The sequence below is a fragment of the Sus scrofa genome, chromosome 17 (assembly GCF_054392235.1).
Source record: "Sus scrofa isolate SSC_HxYL_T2T_F1_AM1 chromosome 17, Sscrofa_HxYL_maternal_Yorkshire_Landrace_v2.0, whole genome shotgun sequence".
In the NCBI taxonomy this organism is placed as follows: Eukaryota; Metazoa; Chordata; class Mammalia; order Artiodactyla; family Suidae; genus Sus; species Sus scrofa.
The window spans coordinates 33,822,399-33,846,441 of NC_139399.1; the positions used below are offsets into that span (position 1 = coordinate 33,822,399).

General features: G+C 47.2%; 1 protein-coding gene across 2 annotated transcripts in view; it reads left to right on the forward strand.

Moving 5' to 3' along the window:
* Window positions 1-4,229, forward strand: part of KAT14 (lysine acetyltransferase 14) — a 40,711-nt gene extending 36,482 nt beyond the window's left edge. For both annotated transcript variants that reach the window (NM_001445176.1, NM_001445177.1), the window contains 2 exon segments: window positions 474-664; window positions 3,493-4,229. In NM_001445176.1, coding sequence (NP_001432105.1) covers window positions 474-664; window positions 3,493-3,666 — 365 coding nt within the window. In that variant the 3' untranslated portion in view covers window positions 3,667-4,229.
* The last annotated feature ends 19,814 nt before the right edge of the window (window positions 4,230-24,043 follow it).

The window sequence follows — 24,043 nt, forward strand, 5'->3', positions numbered from 1 at the left end:
TGTGGCATTTGGACCAAAGAGCCTGTCAGTTGTCTGTGTATGAGGTAAAGAATGCAGTGCTGGGGGCGGTCTCAGGATTTTTCCCAGCCCAGTGGGGTCCAGGTATCTCTCATTTTAAACAAGGCAGACACAAGGCGGTGGTGTTTAGGGAGGGACGTGTGTCAGCTGACACATGTGGCCTGGAGGCCGAGTTCAGTGCCAGGTGTGTCCAGCTCCGAGCCTGCTGCTCTCTCCCACCCACCCTCTCCTGCTTCTCTTCTTTTAACATATGCACTCACACCAGACAATGCTAATTTTGATATTTGCTAAAATTCACTTTTACTTTTATGATCTAAGTGTGTGGTGTCTACGGCGACATCTGTCTGCGGTTTGGGGTTTTTAGCATACAGGTGCAACTGAAAGCACAAACCGGGCAGCCTGGTGCTCCCTCATCCCAGGGCCCGGCCGTGACCCCCAGTTGTCTCTTCCCTCAGGCGTGGACCTGTCTGAGTGCCTGCAGTACCCAGACTTCAGCGTCGTCGTCCTCTATAAGAAAGTCATCATTGCTTTCGGCTTCATGGTTCCCGACGTAAAGTACAACGAAGCTTACATTTCATTTCTCTTTGTCCATCCTGAGTGGAGGAGAGCGGGCATCGCGACTTTTATGATTTATCACCTGATTCAGGTATGTGGTCGGGGCCTCCCTGAAAGGAGGGATGAGGCTGAGCCCAGGGGGAGGGGACACAGGGTGAGGGGAGGCTGGTCTGTGTCGCTTGTGGAGGAGTTATTAACACCCAGGCAGAAACCTTCATCCCTGGAAAAACAGGTCACTCCTCAGACCCAGGTTTCAAAGAAATCAGTTTGTGAACATATGCAGTAAATAAAATGAAGAAAAGACCAAAGGTGTGGGAGGGCCTGAAGCACTTGTACCGTCTGTACTATAACCTTGGCTGCTCTTGGACTTGTCTGTGGGGACTCTGAGAAGTGGAAGTGGAGCTGGGGGTTTTAGTTCTTTTTAAACATTTAGCAAAAGCCTATCAGTCATGAGCACGTGCCTTCTGTTATTGCTGATTGTTGCTGTATAAGCTGATAGGAACCTTCTAAGAATTCATCCTTGAATATATCTGTATCACCTTTGAGGAAAATAGACCATATATTTCTATACTAATATCAGAAAAGAAAGCCAAGATTTTTTTTGTCCCTCAGAATTTTTCTTGTAGTTTTATTTAGAAACCATTTGGAAGGGGGGCTTGTGTGTCAAGTGGGCAAAGGTTCTTTTTTAAACAGAGGGTGGAGATGATTAAATGTCTTTTGCAGTTTTTAATGAAACTTGCTTGGTGGCTCCCAGATGTTGGTGGGAACCTTGAGACCCGTTTTCCTGGGAATTGCTTTCTTCTCTCTCTTGACAGGTGGTACTTGCTGCCCGTGTGGTCTTAACCTGGTTATTTCCACCAGGCCCCCTCTTTTCTCTGCCCCTCCCTGTCCTAAGGACCGACCTCCTTGTGCTCACTTGGCAGAACTGGCCACAGGACTTTTGTCTTCTCAGTCACCAGCAGCGGCCTGGGGCAGGGCAGGGGTGATATTTAGGTGGCACCGTCAGTCCTTACTGAGCCTCCCTGGCTGGGAGGAAGCATGTCCATCTTTGTATGTGGGTCCCTGGCCCGCGGTCAGACCATTAATCCTGGTCCAGATGTAGTCCTGCCTGGTTGGTCAGCCATGCTCCGCCTTGGTCCTGCTGGGACTGGGCCTCTTGGCAGCAGAAAGAAGGCTCTTGTCCCTGGCATGCTCATAGTTCTTTCTTGTTCTGAAAGTGTCCGTCGATGCAGAATGTGAGTTAAGCAGAGAAGAAAAGGGATCTGTCTTCTCTACCTTTGACTGAGGCCTCTTAGTGTAGATGCTTGAGGAGCCTGGGGTTATAAAATCTCAAGGACACCTCGAGTCTAGGATCTTGGCACCTCCTCTTTAAAGAGCAAGTTCTGAATTTATGCGACATTTAGGATCCTCTATTCTGTGTAGCTAATTAAAGAATCTAAGAGAGTTATTACTCTTGTCCCCTAGGAATAGGCTGATGCTCAATGTAGAAACCTGAGTTCTGAGAGTTCCTGTTGTGGCTCTGCGGAAACAATCCAACTAGTATCCATGTGGATGCGGGTTTGATCTGGTATCATTCAGTGGGTTAAGGATCTGGCGTTGCTGTGAGCTGTGGTGTAAGTCACAGACATGGCTGGGATCCTGCGTTGCTGTGACTGGTGTAGGCTGGCAGCTATAGCTCTAATTCAACCCCTAGCCTGAGAATTTCCATGTGTCATGGGTGCAGCCCTAAAAAGCAAAGAAAAGAAACCTGAGTTCTGAGAAGTGGAGGGTAATGAAAGTGTTCTTTAGGGTTCAGAACATCTGTACAGGGTATTCAGGTTATGTAATTAAATGGACGTCTTAATATTTCATATGCAGCCACATACTTTAACACTTCTGGAAGGACTAGGAAGGGAGTTTTTGTGATTCCCTTGCAGGCGACACCTAGTTGTGTTTTTTTGTCTTTTTTTTTTTTTTTTGCCTTTTTCTTGGGCCGCTCCCTCGGCATATGGAGGTTCCCAGGCTAGGGGTCTAGTCGGAGCTGTAGCTGCTGGCCTACACCAGAGACACAACAACGCGGGATCCAAGCCGAGTTTGCAACCTATACCAAAGCTCACGGCAATGCCGGATCCTTAACCCACTGAGTGAGGCCAGGGATCGAACCCACAACCTCATGGTTCCTAGTCGGATTCATTAACCACTGAGCCACTATGGGAACTCTAGACACCTAGTTTTTAAAAACAGAACATCTCATCTCATCTCATCCTCTAGTTCTTCAAGATTATCATATTGTTGGTGTTGAGGTGATTGATCTATTTATTTATTTATTTGAAGGTATTTATTGATTTACTTATTTTTTGTCTTTTTGCTATTTCTTTGGGCCACTCCGGCGGCATATGGAGGTTCCCAGGCTAGGGGTCGAATCGGAGCTGTAGCCGCTGGCCTACACCAGAGCCACAGCAACGTAGGATCCAAGCCTCGTCTTCGACCTATACCACAGCCAATGGCAACGCCAGATCCTTAACCCACTGAGCAAGGCCAGGGATCGAACCCGCAACCTCATGGTTCCTAATTGGATTCATTAACCACTGAGCCACGACGGGAACTCTGATCTATTTATTTTTGATTGATCTGTTTAAATGTGATTGAAGTATAGAGCAGTTGATGATGAAATATCCCCCTTGGCTCTTTGCTCCAAAGAGAAAAAGCGCACCCACCCAGCTTACAGCTTAGGTTGTTTCCTTGGTCTTGATGAGTGTTTAGATCGGCAGCAGAACAGTGTTGGGCCTCTCGCTGTTGCTGGGCGTTGCAGTGTCTCAGCTTCAGGCCCCAGTTTCTCCAGTTTCCATAACTGCCTGTGCTTAAAAGATTTCCTTCACCCACTCATTTTCCCTCTGGCATTTTCATTTTCACCTTGTGTTTTTCCACTCTTTTTGGCAGACCTGCATGGGCAAGGACGTAACCCTTCACGTCTCAGCAAGCAACCCCGCCATGCTGCTCTACCAGAAGTTTGGATTCAAGACTGAAGAATATGTTTTAGATTTCTATGATAAATATTACCCCTTGGAGAGCACCGAGTGTAAACACGCGTTCTTTCTGAGGCTGCGACGCTGACGTGAGCGCCGCCCTTCCCAGGGGGCCGCACGTGCTGGTAGGGCAGGGTCTTCAGTAGACCTAACAGCAGCTCCTTTCACCGTGGGTTCTGTTCTCTGTGATGGCATGTCTGTTCCAGCTCTCAGGCGAGAGGAGAGAGGCCTGGGCAGTGGAGTGAGTGGTGGGTGCCCCTTCAGTGGAGGCTCTGTCCAGCGCTTTCTGGACAGGTCTTCACCCCATACCTTGGACTATATAGTCAAGTAAGACTGACAGGTGTGTTGACCTTCACCCGACAGCCTCTCGAGCCAGGAATGTCTAAACTGATGTTCTTGGGGAAAGAGGACCCGTCCAGGTTAAAGTGTGAGAAATGTGATCGTGGTTAAAAGATTCCTGCCTGAGAGGAACGTCCTGTCCTGGGACAGTGAGCGGTTGTGAGAGGAGAGTGACAGTTGTTGCCAGCCTGTTCCCAGCCTGGTTGTGTCGTCCCTGAATCCAGGAGGACTCCGGGGCGCTGAGGTTCTGTTGTCTCACTGACTTTGGTCGTGGTCAAAATAAACTCAGTGTTTGTGTGTGATGTTGCTTCACCTGTTGTCCCGTGAGCATCTCACTCCAAGGCCGGGGCTGGGAGGCAGGATCTCGTCTCCCGGCCTGTGGTGTTGGTTTGGGGTTGGTTCTGATCGTGCGGGACAGAGGTGGGTGGAACTGGCCGTGGGCAGAGCCTGTCTCGTCTGCAGGATGGAGGTGTTTGGTGTGTTTGTGGGGGGTGTAGATAGACTGTCAGGTGTTTTTGGATTCAGCAGGAACATTTCCAAAAGTACCCAGTGTTCTCAAATAAAAATCTTTCCTTGTGACAACCTAGGGCTAGAGCTTCAATCTAATTAGTTTGCTGTCAAACTCTCTTTAATTAAGAGCTGAGGTTCTTAACTTTTGGGGACTTGAATCCCTTTGAGAATCCAAAGAAAGCTGAATACTCTCTGGAAAACTGTTTATGCATGTCTAGGATTTTGCATCTGTGGTCTGTGGACCAGAAGCATTCTTGCTCCAGAGGCTGTGCTTAGAGCTTGAATCACTTTGTTCAAGGGGAATGTGTGTCGCTCCTGGGAAGTCTGGAAGTTGTCCTGTCACTTGGCTCTGTTAACTGCTATCAGGGCAATGGCTGCCCTTCCCCTCCCCCTTGTGGGGTCCACGGCTGGACACATGGAGTCACTCAGCTGCCAGGGTCCCCAAAGCGCATCGATGGGCAGCCTCTGAGAGGGAGTCTTATGGGCTCTTCATCCCCCCTCCCCCCCTCCCAGAGAGTTAAATCCAGCAGTCCCCTGCCTCACCCTGCGGGGACCCCTGCATGCCTGTCACCTGATGGTCACTTTTAAGGTTCAGTTTTTTAAGATCACAGGTATGGTACATTCTGCTGAGTATATCTGTTTTAATGTTGAAGGAGTGGGTTTTTTTCATTTGAGGGAAACAGGCAGGTGGAGCCTCTGCACAGACTAGCCCCCGGGTGGGTGTTTGTGCTTATGGACCTGCAGTCTCGTATTTTCCTCAGCAGTGAACCAGCAATGACCCACACTCTGAATGGCACCTTATAATTCATGTTATTTTGAGGTGAAGATGAGTGTTGGCTGAAAAGCAAAATGTACACTGCTATTATGTTCATGTTTGGCCAAAATATCTAGTGTTCCGGTTACTTTGACTGTGGCAGAAGGCTAAGTTAAATCAGAAGGTATGTCCAGCAGGAGTTCTCAGTGTGGCTCAGTAATAACAAACCTGACTAGTATGCATGAGGATGAGGGTTTGATCCCTGGCCCTGCTCAGTGGGTTAAGGATACAGCATTGCTGTGGCTGTGGCGTAGGCCAGCAGCTGCAGCTCGTATTCGACCCTTAGCTTCAGAACTTCATATGCTATGGATGTGGCCCTTAAAAAAAAAAAAAGAAGGCATGTCCAGCAAAAGGCAGGAAGTGCCACGTGGGATGACAAGCAAAGACCTGATCTCAGAGGTTCTTGGAGAAATAAGAATTGTTGGCAACTTGGGGCCTCTGGGGCGAAAGCCTCAGGCGGGGGTTGGGGGTATGGCTGTCTGCTTGCTCCGAGCAGCACCCAGCACTCAGCACTCAGCCCGGTGGGCTCTGGTGGAGCAGCAAGTTCCCTGGGGAATAGAGCAGACAACATTCTAAGTGCTAAAAGTAGGAAAAGCCCCATTTCTGAGCTCTGAATTCTCCCAGAGACTCCATGAGGTGGTGTTACAGTTAGTTGCCTCTGTTTAATGCGAGAAAACAGGCCTGAGAGGCCCAGTAGCTCTGTGCAGAGGGCGGGACCCCAGCCCAGGCCCGGCTCCTCCCCGCCTGCAGGGGCCTGTGAAGTGGAGGAGGAGCTCTCCCCAGGCCTAGACCGCCCAGGAGGGCTTCACAAGGTTGAATATTGGCGTATGTGGTTCCACGGGGACCACCAAATCATAGTCAACCACAGAGGCTGTTATAGAAAAGCCAGAGGGCAGCTACCCAGCTTTGGAACTGTCCCACTTCGGGGCAGCCGAGTGGGTCGTAACTGGTGGACCCCTCATCTATCTGGGAATTACAGTGAGGGCGTTACTGGTGGTGCTCTGGGAGGCCACAGTTTGGGGTTTTGTCTTGTTTATGGGACAGTCTATGGAGAACAGGAGAGGGAGACAGTCTGAGGTACACTTCAGGTGAGGCCTTTCCTTGAGGGCTGGCTGGAGCTCCCCCAGGACCTGGGAAGGCCTCCCCTTAACATCTGCCCAATTTTACAGTAAGTTATTCCTTTTTCCTTGTAAAGTTTCATTGAGATGTTATTTGCATACTATCAAAATTCACCAATTTTAAGTGTACAGTTCAGTGATTTTTTTGAAGTCCGTTTGTAGAGTTGTACACCCATCAGTCAATCAGTTTGAGAACATAGGGCCTAAAAGGTCCCTGGTGCTCATTTGCAGTCAGTCTCCACTCCTACCCCAGCCCAGTCAACCACCAGTCTATTTGCTGTTGCTCTAGATTTGCCTTTTCTGGATGCCACATGTCAAATGACCCTTCATTGCTTTACTTCACATTGGCTTCCATTACCAGCTACTAGATGGACTTCTCTAACCCAGCAGAGCCAATTGCTTCGGGTATTTTGGTATAAACCCTCCAAGGCCTTTTATGCACATACACACGCCTTCACATATAATAATTATTTTCATATACTGATTTTTAAAATGAACTGTGATCATATTGTGTATCTTGTTCTATACATTCCTCGAAGTGGAATTGCTGGATTGGAGGAGATGCAGTGTCTTGAAGTGCAGGCCGTGGTGCTCCTCATAAGCCTTGTTGTTTACTGAGTGTTTCTGCTGTGCGGAGACTGTCCTGAATGCCTTTAACAACTCAGAAACGTATTCAGATTTCACAGCAGCTTAGTGAGGTGGGTACATGGTGATTGTCTTTTTTCCTGGAAAAAAATAGGCTCAGCGTTAGTAACTTGCCCCAAACCTCACAGCTAGTGACTGGCAGAACCTGGAAGTCTGGCTCCAGACCCTTTACCTTTAACCACACACAAAAAATTTAGTTTATGATTCCATCCCTTCACTTCCTTCCATTACATCTACATTTCCTACTTTTGTTGCTGTTTTGTTGTTGTTTCTGTTGAATAGACACTTGTGTTGTTCCAGGAGAAATTCCAGAGCAAAGTGGGAGAACTTTACACATCACTTTCAAACCTTACTACAAAGCTGCAGCAGGTGATCGTGGCAGCACGGTAATAGCATAAGGGACAGATGTTACCGAACAGTGGAAGAGAATGGAGAGCTCAGAGATAAAGCTTCATATTTGTAATTAACCGATCAATGTGAGATTTAGCAACTGGTGCTGGGACAACTTGATGTCCAAATGCAAAGAAACAAATTTTTATCTTTACCTCACACCATACAAAAATTAACTCAAAATATATCCCAGACCTAAATATAAGAATTAAAGCGGCTTTTCTGACCTTCAGTGCCCTGGGATGATAAAACTATAGCCCATCTGATCCTCAGGGAAGAGCCTCCTTACCTGCCCTCTTGCATCTCTCACAAGTGTCCCATCTTAATAAATCCATTTCTTGCCTATCACTTTGTCTCTCACTGAATTCCTTCTGCGTGGAGGCATGAAGAACCTGAACTTCAGTGAATCCAGACACTGGAACCAAAACCCTCAGCAAATGGAAGATGTTGATGAAGCATTCTTCATTCCAAAAGAAGGATCATCAGAACCAACTCTGGGACCACCTAAGCACCAGCTGTGAGAAACAACGCACAGTCTCATCTACCCTGATCTTTATCAATGGCCCTATTTTTCACTCCCAAACTGTAAAATCACCTCCCCAGGTGGCCATGGTATTTAAGGCACTAGCCTGCTGTGGCTCCCTTTACCTGGCAAAGCAATAAAGCTATCCTTTTCTCCTTCCAAAAAATAAAAAAAAGCACAGTTCCCATTGCAGCTCAGTGGAAACAAATCCAGCTAGTATCCATGAGGGTGTGGGTTCGATCCCTGGCCTCTCCTAGAGGACCGGGGATCTGGTGTTGCTGTCAGCTGTGGTGTAGATTGCAGATGAGGCTCGGATCTGGCGTTGCTGTAGCTGTGGTGTAAGCCAGCAGCTACAGATCCGATTTGACTCCTAGCCTGGGAACTTCCATGTGCTGAGAGTGTGGCCCTAAAAAGCAAAAAAAAGAAAAGGAAAAAGCAATAAAACTCATTGGAAGAAAACAGGAGGAAATCTTTTTTTTTTTTTTTTTTTTTTTTTTGAAGAAGAAATCTTCATGGTCTTGGATTAGGTGATAACCTAGCCTGAAATGAGAAATTGGATTTCTTAGATACAACACCAAAAGCACAAGTGATAAAAGAAAAAAACGGGTAAATTGGACTGTAAAAAAATACTTACACTTCTAAAGACACCATCTAGAAAGTGAAAAGATAACCCACAGACTGGGAAAAAATACTTGGAAATCAGGTATCTGAGAAAGTATGTATAGAATATATAAAGAATCTTACAACTGAACAATAAAAAGAAAACTACTCACATGGATTCACTGGTAACAATTAAGGAAGAAATGATACCAGTTTTCTACAGTCTTCCAGAAGATAGAAGCAGAGGGAGTAATTCCTTACTCGTAATGAGGCCAGCATTGCCTAACATTAAAACCAGACAGACTAATGAAAGAAAACTGGGCCAGAACATAGATGCAGAAATCCTCACCAAAATATTAGCAAATCAAATCCAACAATTTATGAAAAGAATTACACACTGTGATCAAGTGGGTTTTATCCCAGGTGTGCTTAAATTGTTCACCATTAGAAAATCAATCAATGTAAACACACCACAAACAGAGAAAAATCTTTGCAAAGCACACATCTGATAAAGGACTGTTAGCCAAAATACGCAGAGATCATTTAAAACTCAATAATAAGGAAATGAACATGACTTTAAAATGGGCAAAAGAGCTAAAGAGAAGATGTGCAGAGAACGTATGAAAAGATGCTCCACATCATATGTCATCAGGGATCTGCAAACAAAAACGAGATACAACCACACACCTATTAGAATGGCTCAAATCCACAACACTGACACCACCAAATGCTGGCGAAGATGCGGAGCAACAGAACTCTCATTCATTGCTGGTGAGACTGAGAAACGGTGCAGTCACTTTGGAGGGCAGTTTGGTGGTATCTTACAAAGATAGATATACTCTTATCACATGATCCAGCAATCACACTCATATTTACCCAAATGATGTTAAAATGTCTGTCTTCACACAAACCTGCCTATGAAACTTTTTTTTTCATAATTGTCAAAACTTGGAGGTAACCGAGATATCCTTCAGTAAGTGAATGGATAAATAAACTGGTATGTCTAGACAATGGAATCTTTTTCAGCACTAAAAAGAAACAGGAGTTCCCGTTGTGGCTCAGTGGTTAACAAACCCGACTAGGAACCATAAGGTTGCAGGTTCAATCCCTGGCTTTGCTCAGTGGGTCAAGGATCCGGTGTTGCAGTGAGCTGTGGGTGTAGGTTGCAGATGTGGCTTAGATCTGGTGTGGCTGTGATGTAGGCTGACAGCTGTAGCTCCAATTTGACCCCTAGCCTGGGAACTTCCATATGCCGTGGGTGTGGCCCTAAAAAGCAAAAATAAATAAATAGAAACAAGCTATCAAGCATGAAAAGACATAAAGGAACCTTAAATGCACATTATTAAGCAAAATAACTAGTCTAAAAAGGCTATATACTGTGTGATTCCACCTATATGACATTCTGGAGTTCCCTTGCGGTTCCCTTAAAGATCTGGCATCACTGCAGTGGCTCAGGTCGCTCCTGTGGCGTGTGTTTGATCCCTGGCTGAACTTCCATGTGTCACAGGCACGGCTAAAAAATAAAAATAGCCCAATTACATGACATTCTGGAAAAGATGAAACTGTGAAGACAGTGAAAGGGTCAGTTTCTGGGGGTTTGTGAGGGAGGGAGAGATAATAGAGCACAGAGGATTTTAGAGCAGTGAAAATACTCCGTATGATAGATAGCGTAATGATGGGATATATGTCATTATACATTCGTCTAAACCCCTGCTGTGCGCAGCACCAAGAATGAACCCTAATGTAAGCTATGGGCCTCGGATGACAATGTGCCCGTGTAAGTTCTCCTATAACCAGTGTACCACCTTGCTGGGGGATGTTGATAATGGGGAAGGCTGTGTATCCGTGGGGCAAGGATATGTGGGAAATCTCTGCTCCATTTTGCTGCTCTAAAAATTAAAGTCTAAATTAAAAAGCTAATCCAATTAAAATGGGCAAATGATTTGAATAGATAGTTCCCTGAAGAAGGTGTACCAGTGGCCAATAAGCACATGAAAAGATGCGCAGCATCATGAGTCATTGGGGAAATTCAAATGATCTTCACAAGAAGATGTAATCAGGATGGACAAGGCTATGCAGAGATGGGTGCCCCCACACATTGCTGGTGAGAGTGTAAAATGGTGCAGTCCTGTTGGGAGAGCAGGTTGATAGTTTTTCAAAGTGTTAAACATAGAACCATATGACGCAGCAGTTCCTCTCAGGAGTAACGAAAACACGTCCACACAAAGACTTATACGTGAATCTTAACTGCAGCATTATTCATAATAGCCTCCAAATGGGAACAACCCAAGTGTCCATCAACTGATGAATGGATAAACAAATGTGATAAGTGCATACTCATTAATAAAAAGGAGCAAAGGAGTGATAAATACTATAACGGGAGAAACGTCACTCATCAGAAAGTTTCAAAACATGCTCAGTGAACAAAGCCAGGCTTAAAAGAACACATATTGTAGGATTTCTTCCATATGAAATATCCAGAAAAGGCAAGTTAATAGAAACAGAAAGTAGATGAGGGACTATCTACTTGTATCACTTTACAGTCGTTTCTTTCAATTTGCTAAATGGTTTTCATGACCATTCTGTAGTGGTTCTGTTTTCGTAGTTATACTTCTATTGTTTCTCAGTGAGATTTCTGCTTTTATATATATATAAAACACTGCAGTGAACATATTTATGGTTAAGGGTTTTTTTTTTTTCTTTTTTCTTTTCTTTTTTTCTTTTTTTTGCCATGGATTGGACTTGTTTACTTCTGGATAGATCCCAGAAGTGGAATTCTTAAGTCAAAGGATATGAACTTTTTCACTGCCAGCTTCTCGTTGCCAACTCTATCATTAATATGTTAAGGCTCTAGTCTTACCTCAAAACTCCCAGGATTAAGTATTATCACTTAAAGTACTTGATGCTAATTTTAAAATAGCCAATAATTTGCCATTTAAAAATTATTAGTGTGGTTGAACATTTTCCATTGTTTTCCTAATAGCATTCCTTCTTTTTATTGTTTGCATCCTTTGTTTTTTAATTTCAATGAAATAGGGGAATCTTGGTGCTTCTCATCGTTTAGTCATAGGAGCTTTTTCCACAACTGAAATGATTTTCAACCAAGTCTAACCAACTGGTCCCACCTGGGAATTTGTGGTGAGGGTTCCTTAAAAGTCCCCTTTATGTGGTGTTGAGGAGAGGGATGGAATGGGGGAGGGCAAGAGAAGGGAGGGACCAAGGTTAAAAAAAAGGTAGGTCCTGGAGTATCTTTTCCAGGCCCTTGGCTGGTCCTCAACCATGCCCCCTCCTTATTTCTGAGTCCCAGGAGAAGGTGCTGCATGGAAGAATAAGGCACATGCTCTCTGTTTTGGGGGCCCCTTGCTCCAGCTGCTCAGCCTGGTTCCCTTGTTAATCTGCCCCCATCAGTCCACGAAGTCCATCCCAGGAATCCTGCCCCCCTCTTGGTTCCCCCAGGGCAACAGCTATGCCCGCCCAGCCCAGGCCCTCTTTTGAGCCTCTTGGGAATGTCTGTCCTCTCCCCTAATTCTCAGGTTATTTGAATCCCTGAGGTGTGTGGCATGGCCGTCAAAAGCTTGGCCTCTGGACTGTTTGGGCCTGACCCCTACACCTGCCACTGGCTGACTATGCCTCAGTTTCCCTATTTGTTAAAAGCCTGTCATGTGTTGTGAGGAGGACATGCAAGAGCTTGTGAAGTACGCAGTGTGCTGTCTGGTGGCCGGCAGCCTGGGATAATGATGGTTATTTCCCTTAGGGGAGTGGAGAAAACCCTAGTTCAGATGAAGCTGGAGGGTCGTGTTTCTCAGCCTTGGCCACAAAAATGCCCAGACCTGGGTGCTGTCCTCAGAGAATCTGCTATAGTTGGTCTGGGGCCCAGGCATGGGGATTTTTAAAAGTTTCCCAGCTCAGGTGATTCTGTTGGTGGCCAAGGCTGGAGAGCCTGGTCCAGGTGGAAACCTGCCCTTTATCACACACGATTCCAGGCTTGGCTCTTTGCCTCCCCGGTGGAGGCTCCTCACCTCATTCTCCAAGATGCGTGCCTTCTCCAGGCCCGAGCATTTGGTGCCCAAGCATTCGGTGACTGACCTTCCCCAAAAGGTCAGGTCCTACTTCCTCTCCCAACTCAGGGGTTAACTCCATTTTATTGTCACACCACTTTTGTTCTTTTGTACATACTGGTTTCTCTTTTGTACATATTGGTGTGTGTACACATTGGTGTTTGTCCTCCCTGCACGTCTGTAGGCAGAAAGGCAGATGTACTGGCTTTTTTGATCGTGGGACATCTTGGAGGAGCTGAGTGTCAACTAATGTTTTAGAAAAGCATGCCTTTCGTCCCAGGCTCCTCAGAGCTTCTCTATGGCTGGGGAGGGTGAGGCCAGGAGAAGGCCATGCAGGTGGACGAGGTAGGATGCTTTCAGCAGCAGGTAAGGTAAGGCCCAGCTCAAACTACTCAAAGACCAATTATTGTCTCACCCAGCAGATGTCCAGAGGCATTGTATCCTGTGGTCATATAGCCATTATTAACTATGTGAGCTTGGACAAGTAGCTTCAACTCAGTCTCCTCGGGAGTTCCTGTTGTGGCTCAGTGGTAACAAATTTGACTAGTATCCATGAGGATGTGGGTTTGGTCACTGGCCTTGCTTAGGTGGTTAAGGATCCAGCATTGCCATGGGCTGTGGGGTAGGTCGCAGACTCTGCTTGGATCCTTTGATGTTGTAGCCGTGGTGTAGGCTGGCAGCTGCAGCTCTGATTCAACCCCTAGCTTGGGGACTTCCATATTCTGCAAGTGTGGACCTAAAAAGACAAAAACGAAAAACACAAACAAAAACCTCAGTCCTCTCATCCATGAAGAAGGACTATTTCAGGTGCAATGAGTTAACATAAGTGTAGGTCTTACAACAATCCCTAACATAAAGAGAATCTTTTGTGCATGTCGGCTACTGTATCAATAAGTTGTTGCTGTGTAAAAAATGTAAAATTCTCAGTGATCCACAGCAATAACCATTTCTTCTGCAGGTTGGCAGGGGTTGGTTTGGCCTCTCTAATTCAACCTGTGCATATAGATAGCTCAGGGGTGTCCCACGCGTATTTCCTCTGGGTCCCAGGGCCGCAATGCAGCAGGCACGGGGTGGAGGGATGCTCTTCACATGATGATGTTCAGAGGTTCTCTATGGCATCTGAGATACAGGATAGAAGAGAAGCACAAGCCTTGGTCAGGAACTGGCCCATTCTGTCTCCACCCCCTTTCCTTTGACTCTAGCAAGTCACATGTCCCAGCCCAGTTTCAGCAGGGAGGGGAGAGAAATTCTGCTTACGCCAGTGAGTGGTAGTATCAAGTCACGTGGCAAAGAACTTGAAGAATTATAAACTGTGTAATTGGTAGGTGAGCTCAAAGTATTGTAATATTTAACATTGTTAAATTTGGAATGTTTTCTGATTTCTGCTTTGATTCATGGGTTATTTAGAAGTAAGTTACCTAATTTCCACGTCTTGGGGGATTATTTTCCTGTATCTGTCTGTGATTGATTTCTAGCTTAATTTTCTTATGATCAGAGAACCTACTTTGTATCAGTGTTAAATTTCTTTTTGTCTTTTTTTTTTAAGGGCCATGCCATGGCATATGGAGCTTCCCAGACTAGGGGTCAAATCAGAGCTGCAGCTGTTGGCCTCCACCACAGCCATGGCAATGCCAGATTGGAGCTGCGTCTGTGACCTACACCGAAGCTCATGGCAACGCCGGATCCTTAACCCACTGAGCAGGGCCAGGGATTGAACCCACATCTTCATGGATAGTCGAGTTTGTTTTTTTTTTTTGCTATTTCTTTGGGCCGCTTCCTCGGCATGTGGAGGTTCCCAGGCTAGAGGTCTAATCGGAGCTGTAGCCACCGGCCTACGCCAGAGCCACATCAACGCAGGATCCAAGCCGCATCTGCAACCTACACCACAGCTCACGGCAACGCCGGATCGTCAACCCACTGAGCAAGGGCAGGGACCGAACCCGCAACCTCATGGTTCCTAGTCGGATTCGTTAACCACTGCGCCACGACGGGAACTCCGGATAGTCGAGTTTGTTATCACTGAGCCACGATGGGAACTCCCTGATTGTCTTTCTTAACAGTACATCATAAAAGTCCTTCTAGGTCCACAGGCATAGGTTTAATCACTTTTTTAAAATAATATTTCTATTTTTTCTATTATAGTTGATTACAGTGTTCTGTTCATTTCTGCTATACAGCAAAGTGACCCAGTGATACATACATATATACATTCTCTTTCTCACATTATCCTCCATCAATCGTGTTCCATCACACATGAGTAGATATAATTCTCTCTGATGCACAGCAACTTTTTTTTTTTTTAATTGAAGTATAGTTGACTCACAATGTTGTGTTACTTTCAGGTGTACAGCAAAGTGATTCCTATATATATATATATATATATATATATAGATATAGGCTATGCATATATTCTTTTTCAGAGTCTTTTATAGGTTATTACAAAATTTTGAGCATAGTTCCCTTACTTTTTTTTTTTTTTTTTTTTTTTTTTTTTGCTATTTTAGGGCCACACTTGGGGCATATGGAGGTTTCCAGGCTAAGGATCAAATTGGAGCCATAGCTGCCAGCCTAGGCCACAGCCACAGCAACGCAGGATCTGAGCCACATCTGCAAGCTACACTGCAGCTTACGGCAATGCCGGATCCTTAACCCAATGAGTGAGGCCAGGGATTGAACCCACATCCTCTTGGATCCTAGTCAGGTTTGTTAAACTGCTGAGCCACAAAGGGAACTCCAGTAGTTCCCTTAATTTTAAACAAAGCTGCAGTGTATCCATAGGTGTGTAAGTGTCACAATTTCTTCAGCCATCTCCCTATTGTTGGACATTCTGGCAGGTTCCAGTTTTTTGTCACTACAAGCACGGCAGCAAAAACCATCCTTGTACACGTCCTCCATGGTCTTGGTGGGGAGTCCGTGATCACTGCTGGAGTTAGAATTTCAGAGTCAGGTGGCACCACAAATGCTTCATGATCCACTATATTCAAAGTGTCGCAGTGGGAGTAAGGCTGGTCTCCAGACGCCATCTGCTCACACCTTGTGTCCAGTTGCACACACTCCTGGCATTTCCAGAGGAAGGCTGGACTGTCCTCCAGGGAGCTGGCTACACTGCATTTCTCTCTGGATATGGGGGACTGCTGGAACCTGTCTGTTGTCCTGTGGCAGGTGCCTTATGTTGATGTGACAGGTGAGCTCAGCATCATACAGGTCACCCTGTCTTCACAGGTCACTCCTGGTTCATGCACCTGCTCATCATGTAACTTTACAAAGCTTCTGCTAGAAATTTTAGGCAGAGCCCAGGCTTCTGTAGGTAGGGCCACTGGTGGCTCAAAAATAGCTGGTTGGATGCTCAGGTGGAGACAACTTCTAGCACAATATATATATATATATATATTTTGTCTTTTTAGGGCCACACCTGAGACATATGAGGGTTCTCAGGCTAGGGATCGAATTGGAGCTGCAGCTGCTGGCCTACACCACAGCCACAGCCACACGGGATCCAAGCCATATCTGTGACCTACACCACAGCTCATGGTAACGCCAGATCCTTAACACACTCAGTGAGGCCAGGGATGGAATCTGCATCCTCATGGACACTAGTTAGATTCTTAACCTAATGAGCCACAACTGGAACTCAAACTTCTAGCTCAATTAATGTGGCTCAGATCTCGTTTTTGATCTTCACATGGGACAGTGACCCACACCAAGAGTAAGAGTGAACATTCATGGCATGTTGTTTTGTGCCTGGCACTGAATTAAGCACATTACATACAGCATCTCATTTAACTCCCTCCGTGACTTGAGGTACAAGAGTTATGTAATCCTATTGCCTGACTCACCTGCAGCCATGGTAGTTCTGCATAAAACCACTCCCAAAATTTAGGGGCCTGAAAACCATCACCAGTTATTTACTCGTGATTCTGTGAGTGGATGATTTAGGCTGGGCTCTCATAGGCGATCCCTCTGGTTTCAGCTGGTCTCCCTCATGGGTCTGTGGTCACCCGCAGATCAGCTTGGCTTCTGGGAGTGGGCTGGCTGTTGGCTGGAGCAATAAGGATTTTGGTCCATATGGCATCTCTTCCTCCAGCAGGGTAGTCTGGGCTTGTTTTTGTGGTGGGGGAAGGGATGGGCATGGGAAACAGGTGAAGATGAGGGAGAAAGACAAAGGGCGCCCAGGCTTGTGGAGATCTAGCCCAGAATCGACACAACATCACTTTTGTCACATTCTGTTGGCCAAAGCAAGGCACCCGGTCAGCCCAGATCAAAAGGTAGGAAAATAGCTCCAGGAGTTCCTGTCGTGGCGCAGTGGTTAACAAATCCGACTAGAAACCATGAGGTTGCGGGTTCGGTCCCTGCCCTTGCTCAGTGGGTTGACGATCCGGCGTTGCTGTGAGCTGTGGTGTGGGTTGCAGACGTGGCTCGGATCCCGCGTTGCTGTGGCTCTGGCGTAGGCCGGTGGCTACAGCTCCGATTGGACCCCTAGCCTGGGAACCTCCATATGCCACGGGAGCGGCCCAAAGAAAGAGCAAAAAGACCAAAAAAAAAAGGAAAATAGCTCCACCTCTGGATGAAAGGAGCCACAGTCAGATTGCCTGGGGCGGGATTCAAGGAGGGGTGAAGGTCTGGGGCCATTTTGGGAGTTTACCTCAATGGCTTTTCCAGGTCAGGTGGGTGACATACAGAGAGGTTATTTAATATTGCCCAAGCTCACAGAGCCAGCTGGTGGTGGGTCTGAACTTGGGTGGGCAGATGCTAGTGCCCCAGCATCAGTCCCTCTCCCATCTGTCCGGGTCTGTGAAGTCTTCCTGCCATGGAAGCCACCCTCAATGATCTTGCCATCTATGAAAACCCCCAGTGCAGTCAACCTCCAGGAGAATATCACTCCCAAAGACCCTTAGCTCCTGGAAGGACAGGTGTGTGGTGGAAGTCACAGGTGGTATGTGGATGGATGGCGTGCCAGATGGTTGAGTGGACTGGTGAGTGGATGAATCTTCGCCAATTAGGTAAGGATGTGAGAGGGCTGAGGATGTCTCTAACCTCATCTCTGACCCATCACTGAAGTGGAGGGACAGGAAATAAATCTGCACCTCCAGGTGGCCTTTCTTGGGGTCTTCAGGCTGAGAACCTGAGGTGTGAGGTGAGACAGCCTGTCCAGTCAGGGAGATGTGAGCAACTGCAGCCTCTGAGCTGGGAACGGTGAGTGCAGAGTCTTCCTTCAGAGCGTGGGGTGCCCAGAGCGAAGTTTGGAAGGCAGTCTTCAGTGCCAGGGTTTGGGCTGATCACGTCCCAAGTCTCTAGCCCTGTGCAGGGCACCAGGATTCCCAAGAGGACTCTTGTCTTCGAGGAGTTTACAGTTTGAGCCTCCTCACAGGGCCGTCAGCAAGGTCAGGGACACAGTCTCCAGGCTCAAGTCCTGGCTGATGGGTCAGTCCTGTTGTGGCTCAGTGGTAACTAACCCAACTAGTATCCATGAGGATGCAGGTTTGATCCCCGGCCTCACTCAGTGGGTTAAGGATCCAGCATTGCCATGAGTTGTGGTGTAGGTTGCAGATGCGGTTCATATCCTATGTTGTTATGGCTGTGGCTGTGGCTGGCAGCTGCAGCTCCCATTCAACCCCTGGCCTGGGAACTTAACATATGCTGCAAGTGCAGCCCTAAAAAACAAACAAACAAAAAAACCCAGGGTCACCAGCAAGACCAAGTTGTGGATCCCATATCTCTGACCAGGTGTCGTATTAAGTATCCCAGCCCATCCCCAAGGGATTTGGTCTTGAGAAAGGTCTTGAGTCTGGTCTGATGCCACCCCCAGGCATCCTCCTGCCAGATGATGCCATCAGTGTTGTTCCCAATTGCACTGGTTCATAGTCCATCATACCATCAACCATGACACCACTTCTTCCCCATAGAACCCCGAGGAGTGAGACTGGGGCTGAGAGCCCTTCAGTACCGGGATGGGCTGCTGTGATGACCTCTCAGGTGTGGCCTCAGAGAGCAGCTGCTTCACCATCTGCCAGCTTCCATCGAATTCCACCAGGCTCTTTTTTCTTTGAATGTGTGTATTTTATTGGGTCAGCTTGATGACTTTTTACCTAGGTACACAAGGTACCTACCTGAAGACACCAGCATTTCCAGTACTGCAGGTCCCTCGTGCCCTCCTCGGTCACTGCTTTTCTGACCTTTATCCCCATAGGGGAGTTTTGTTAGTTCTTGACGTTCATGTGAGCGGAGTCATTCTGCATCCCATGTTTTTCTGGGGTGACACCCACTGTGAGTCTACACTAGTCTGTCCCTGAAGGGCTGGAGCTCCGTGAGGGTGAGACCGTTACTGAACTCAGGTCCGCTGCTCACCACTCAAGACAAGGGCAAGTGTTCACAGGAAGGGAAAGTTGGCTTTACGTCAAAGTCCAGCAACTCGGGGAGAAGATGGACTCATGTCCAAAGGCCAACTCCCTCACTGACAATCGGGGGGAAGAGCTTTTAAAGGGGAGCTTCAGGGGTGGATAAGTGGAGGGAGGGGGCCACGTGCAGAAACAGCACCATCAGCTCTGACAGTTATCTCAAAATTGGGCATTCAGCGGTCTGATCAGCATCATCTTGATTGTTTTAAGTACAGTTAGTCCTCAGTTCCAAGGTCAGTTTGTTCCCATTTCTTTGAGGCCAATTCTCAGAACCGTGACAGCTGATGTCATGGTTACAGTCTGATCATCATGTACTAACTTCTTCCACCTGGTGGGGGTTTCAGTGTCTGCAAAACAGCGCCCAGGCTGTGGCTTAGAATATTACCTATAGTCCTTGAGGAGGAATGAAAAGTCCTTGACTTTGTTCAATGACTAAGCTATTATTAGTTTGTCCCGTTTGACTGCTTTCCTTTGTTTCTGTGTTTTCTCATTTCTCTGATTAATTTTATTCTTTGGCTAATGTTTCTCTACAGACAAGAGGCAGGTGGAGGGCACGGGGGTGGGGGGGGTCTGTCCTGGGAAGGCCCCATAGGTTTCTGTTTCATTTCAGGACTGGGTCTTTGTCATCTCTGTCCCTGTTCCCCTCCCCGCCCCAGGCTAGCACAGAGCAAGGTGCCCAATGGATGTTCCTTCCATGAAGGCCATCCTGCCTTTCCACAGCACAGGGTGATGGCGAAGAGTACAAGCTGCGTGCATCCAAGTCCCAAGGCTCTCACGTACCACTGTATGACCTTGGGCAAGTTACCTGACCTCTCTGTACCAAACCAGGGAGAATAATAGCACATGCCTTGTAGGGACATGGCAATAATTAAGTGCACCAATATTTATAAAACTCTTCCAGATGTCCGGGACATTGTGAGAATATTTAAGTGTCTGATAAATGAAGACATAACAAAATATTTTCCACCTGAGCAGCTGAGGGCAAGGTTTAGTCCTGTTTTTTGGACCACCATCTCCTGAGTCAGGAGTCAGCAGATTTTGTAAGTGGCATTTTGTGCGTGTGTCTTTTTTAAGGGCCACACCTGCCGCATATGGAAGTTCCCAGACTAGGGGTTGAATCAGAGCTGCAGCTGCTAGCCCACACCACAGCCACTGTACCATGGGATCCGAGCAACATCTGAGACCTACACCACAGCTCATGGCAATGCCAGATCCTTAACCCACTGAGCGAGGCTAGGGATCGATCCCCAGTCCTCATGGATACCAGTTGGGTCGTTATCACTGAGCCACAATGGGATTTTATTGGTCTGTGTGTTGTCTAAGGCTCCTTTCACACCGCAGGGGCAGAGTTCCATGGTTACAACAGAGACAACATGGCCCACAAGCCCGAAACATTTACTGTCTGGCCTTTTCCAGAGTAAGCTTACTGATCTCTTCCCTGAGTTTTCTAAACCCAAGATGACAGGTGCTGCTGCAGCTTCAGTGCAACCACTCCAACCTGGAAAGAGTGGTTTCATGGATGTTGCAGGTTCATGTGCATCAACACCAGCCTCTGCACAAACCCCCTTGGCTCCCAAGGGTTTCCTTGGCTTCTGTCCTGGTCCTCGAGAGCCCATGTGGGCCAAGCCTCTGGTGGCTTCTTTGTCTGGGGGGGGCAGGTAGGTTTGAATGTGTGGGGAGAGGTGAGGAGAGAGGCGCAGACACGTCCTCCGGGGATTGAAGTTCCGCCCAGAGCAGTGGCCGGCTCCCTCCTGCCACAGGGGCACAGTCACAGCACAGTCCTGTTTGAAGTAAGTGATTAAGTGGTGGCCTTGGGGCCAACTCTGGCAAGCCTGCCATTTCCTCCAGCACTTTCCACCAAGTCTGCACTGCAGAGGACTCAGAGAACAGGTCATGAGATGCAGTTTACTGTGGAGAGCTGGGGCTGGTCTTCCCAGGCCATGGGTTCACTGGGGTCCCCTCAGGACCTGGCAGGGGCTTCTGTTACTCCTGGCAACAGACTCTCCCACAGTTCATGGTCTCACTGAGCAGGCTGCCTTCGCAGACTCACCTGGCTCTGCCCCATTTCCTGGGTCTCTTGCCAACAGGAGAACAAAGCAAAACCAAGAAAACCAGCACAAAGGCATAAGTTACTCGAGAGGAGACATGCAGGGGGAAAAGGACAGAGGACCTTAGCACTTCAGTAGGAAAAATCTGCTCACATATCACTGGGGGTGGGGTGAGAGTATACATTGGAACCACCTTTTTGGAAAGTAAATTAGCAACATGTGTCAGGATCTTGAAAATGGCCCCAGCACTTCTAGTCATGGCTCAGCAGAAACAAACCTGACTAGTATCCATGAGGACACAGGTTCAATCCCTGGCCTCGCTCAGTGGGTTAAGGATCCAGCATTGCCATGAGCTGTGGTGTAGATCACGGACATGGCTCAGATCCTGTGTTGCTGTGGCGGTGGTGTAGGCTGGCAGCTGTAGCTCCATTTCGACCCCTAGGCTGGGAACCTCCATATGCTGAGGGTGCGGCCCTAAAAAGAAAAAGAAAAGAAAATAGCCCCAGCCTTTGACCAGGTTGACCCAGTTACAGTAATGAAGCGACCCATCTGGGAGTTCACTGTCATCTATAGCTGACCACCCCCAAACTCAGATTTATCTTATTTATTTAATATTTTTAAAAATATTTGTTCTTTTTTGGCTGCCCCGAGGCATATGGAGCTCCCGAGCCAGCAATCAGATCTGAGCTGCAGTTTCAACCTACACTACAGCTGCAAGCAATGCCAGATTCTTAACCCATTGTGCCAGGAAGGGAATTGAACCCATGCCCCCGGGTTTCAGAGATGCTGCCAATCCCATTGCACCCCAGTGGGAACTCCAAACTCAGATTTACAATAATAAACAGTTTTTTTGCACACAAGTGTCAAGAACTGTGAAGAATCTAAGGTATTATCCTATTTCCAAGTTACTGAGTGAGCCAGCTGGTTTCATGGGGGCCGGGAGGAGACATGCATCTTCTGGATCCAAGAGGAAGGGTGGTTTATTAATCTCAGCATTGGCAGTTGTCAGAACACCAGCATTTGCCCCAGTTCTTAACGTTCTGATTCTCACCCAGCAACACAGTTGGGACAGGGGGTACCTGCACACACAGCAGCTTACACAAAAATGCACCACAGTCCATTCAAGGTGGATTGTGGACGTAAATGCAAAAGGTAAAATAGTAAAGCTTCCAGGAGAGCAACTTGAGACAGACAAAGAAATTAATGATTTGGCCTCGATTTCCAGTCCAAGCAGCTGCTTGAGAGGTCGGACCAAGGCAAGACCGCCTCGCTGAGCAGCAGAGCCGCCCAGGGCCCCTGGGTCTGTACCTTCTTTCATCCAGTCATTCATCCCAAGTTTATTAAGAGTCAACTATGGCCAAGGCTAACAGCAATGAAAAAACAAAGACATGAACCGCCAATGAAAAATGGATTAGACTTCATTACGAGTATAATTTGGGGGCAGAGCCTCCTTGCCTGTCAAAAAAAAAAAAAGTATATTTGGGAGTTCCCATTGTGGCTCAGCGAGTTAAGGACCTGACACAGTATCCATGAGGTCCATGAGGACATGTTCTGATCCCTGGCCTTGGTCAGTGGGTTAAGCATCCGGTGTTGCTATGGCTGTGGTGTATGCCTGCAGCTGCAGTTCTGATTCAACCTCTAGCCTGGGAACTTCACATTTGCTGAGTTTTACTATAACGCTAAAATTTCTGAAAACTTGTGGCTAAAGCTTTGGTGCCAGATCAGTGACCAGGATCAGTAGGGCTGGTTCGCCTGGCATCTGGAAGCCAGCTTTAGCTTCCAGGTCCCTTAAGGCTGCTGGCACCATTAAAGGCTGCATTTCCCAGAGCATCAGGCTAATCAAAGCCAGCCGTAGCCATTCCTCTCCCTGCCCCAAGCTTACCATTACTGATCTCAAGAGTGCCCCATTGCCCCCTGATCAGCCATGCCAGTGCCATATGCTGCAGGTGCGGCCGTAAAAAGAAAAATAAATAAAAACAAATGTTTAGAGTTCCTATCGTGGAGCAGCGGAAACAAATCCAAGTAAGAACCATGAGGTTCTGGATTCCATCCCTGGTCTCGCTCAGTGTGTTAAGGATCCGGTGTTGCTGTGAGCTGTGGTGTAGGTTGCAGACAAATCTCGGATCCTGCGTTGCTGTGGCTCTGGTGTAGGTCGGCAGCTGTAGCTCCGATTAGACTCCTAGCCTAGGAACCTCCATGTGTCGTGGGTGCTGCCCTAAAAAGCGAAAAAACAAAACAAAACAAAATAAATTTTTAAAAAGGATGAGGAAAGAGTTTCAGAGAGATTTAGGAGCTTGTCCAAGGTCACACAGCTAGTGACCTGTGCAGCTAGAATGTGTACACATACCTGTGTCTGTCTCTCAGGTTGTGTCCTGAGATCTTGCTGGGGAAATCACTGACTGTCATGAAGTCCCAAACTCTTATCAAGAGTCTGGATACTCTTATCAATATAATGTCACAGCAGTGAACATGCGGCCTTCTAACACCGCAGCTGTGTTAGTTTCCCTAGACTGCAGAAATGAAACACCATAAGTTTGGCAGCTTGAAACAGCAGAAATTGGTCATCTCACAGGTATGGAGGCCACAAGTCCAAGATCAAGGTGTTGTTGGTGGGACACTTCTTCTGAAGCTCTAGAGAAGGTACCATTCAATGCCACTCTCCTGGCTTCTGGTGGCCTCAGATGTTCCTTGGTTTATCCATCCAGCCCTCCTGCCTCTGCTAGACTTCTCCTTGTGTCCCCATCACCTTCCCTCTTGGTGTGTCAGGTCCAAATTTCTTTTTATAAGGACACCAGTGACTTTTTTTTTTTTTTTTGGTCTTTTTAGGGCCACACCCATGGCATATAGAGGTACCCAGGCTAGGGGTCAAATCTGAATCGAAACTGTAGCTGCCAGCCCATGCCACAGCCACAGCAATGCAGGATCTGAGCCACATCTGTGGCCTCCACCACAGCTCACAGCAATGCTGTATCCTTAACCTATGAGGGAGGCCAGGGATTAAGGCTGCGTCCTCATGGATCCTAGT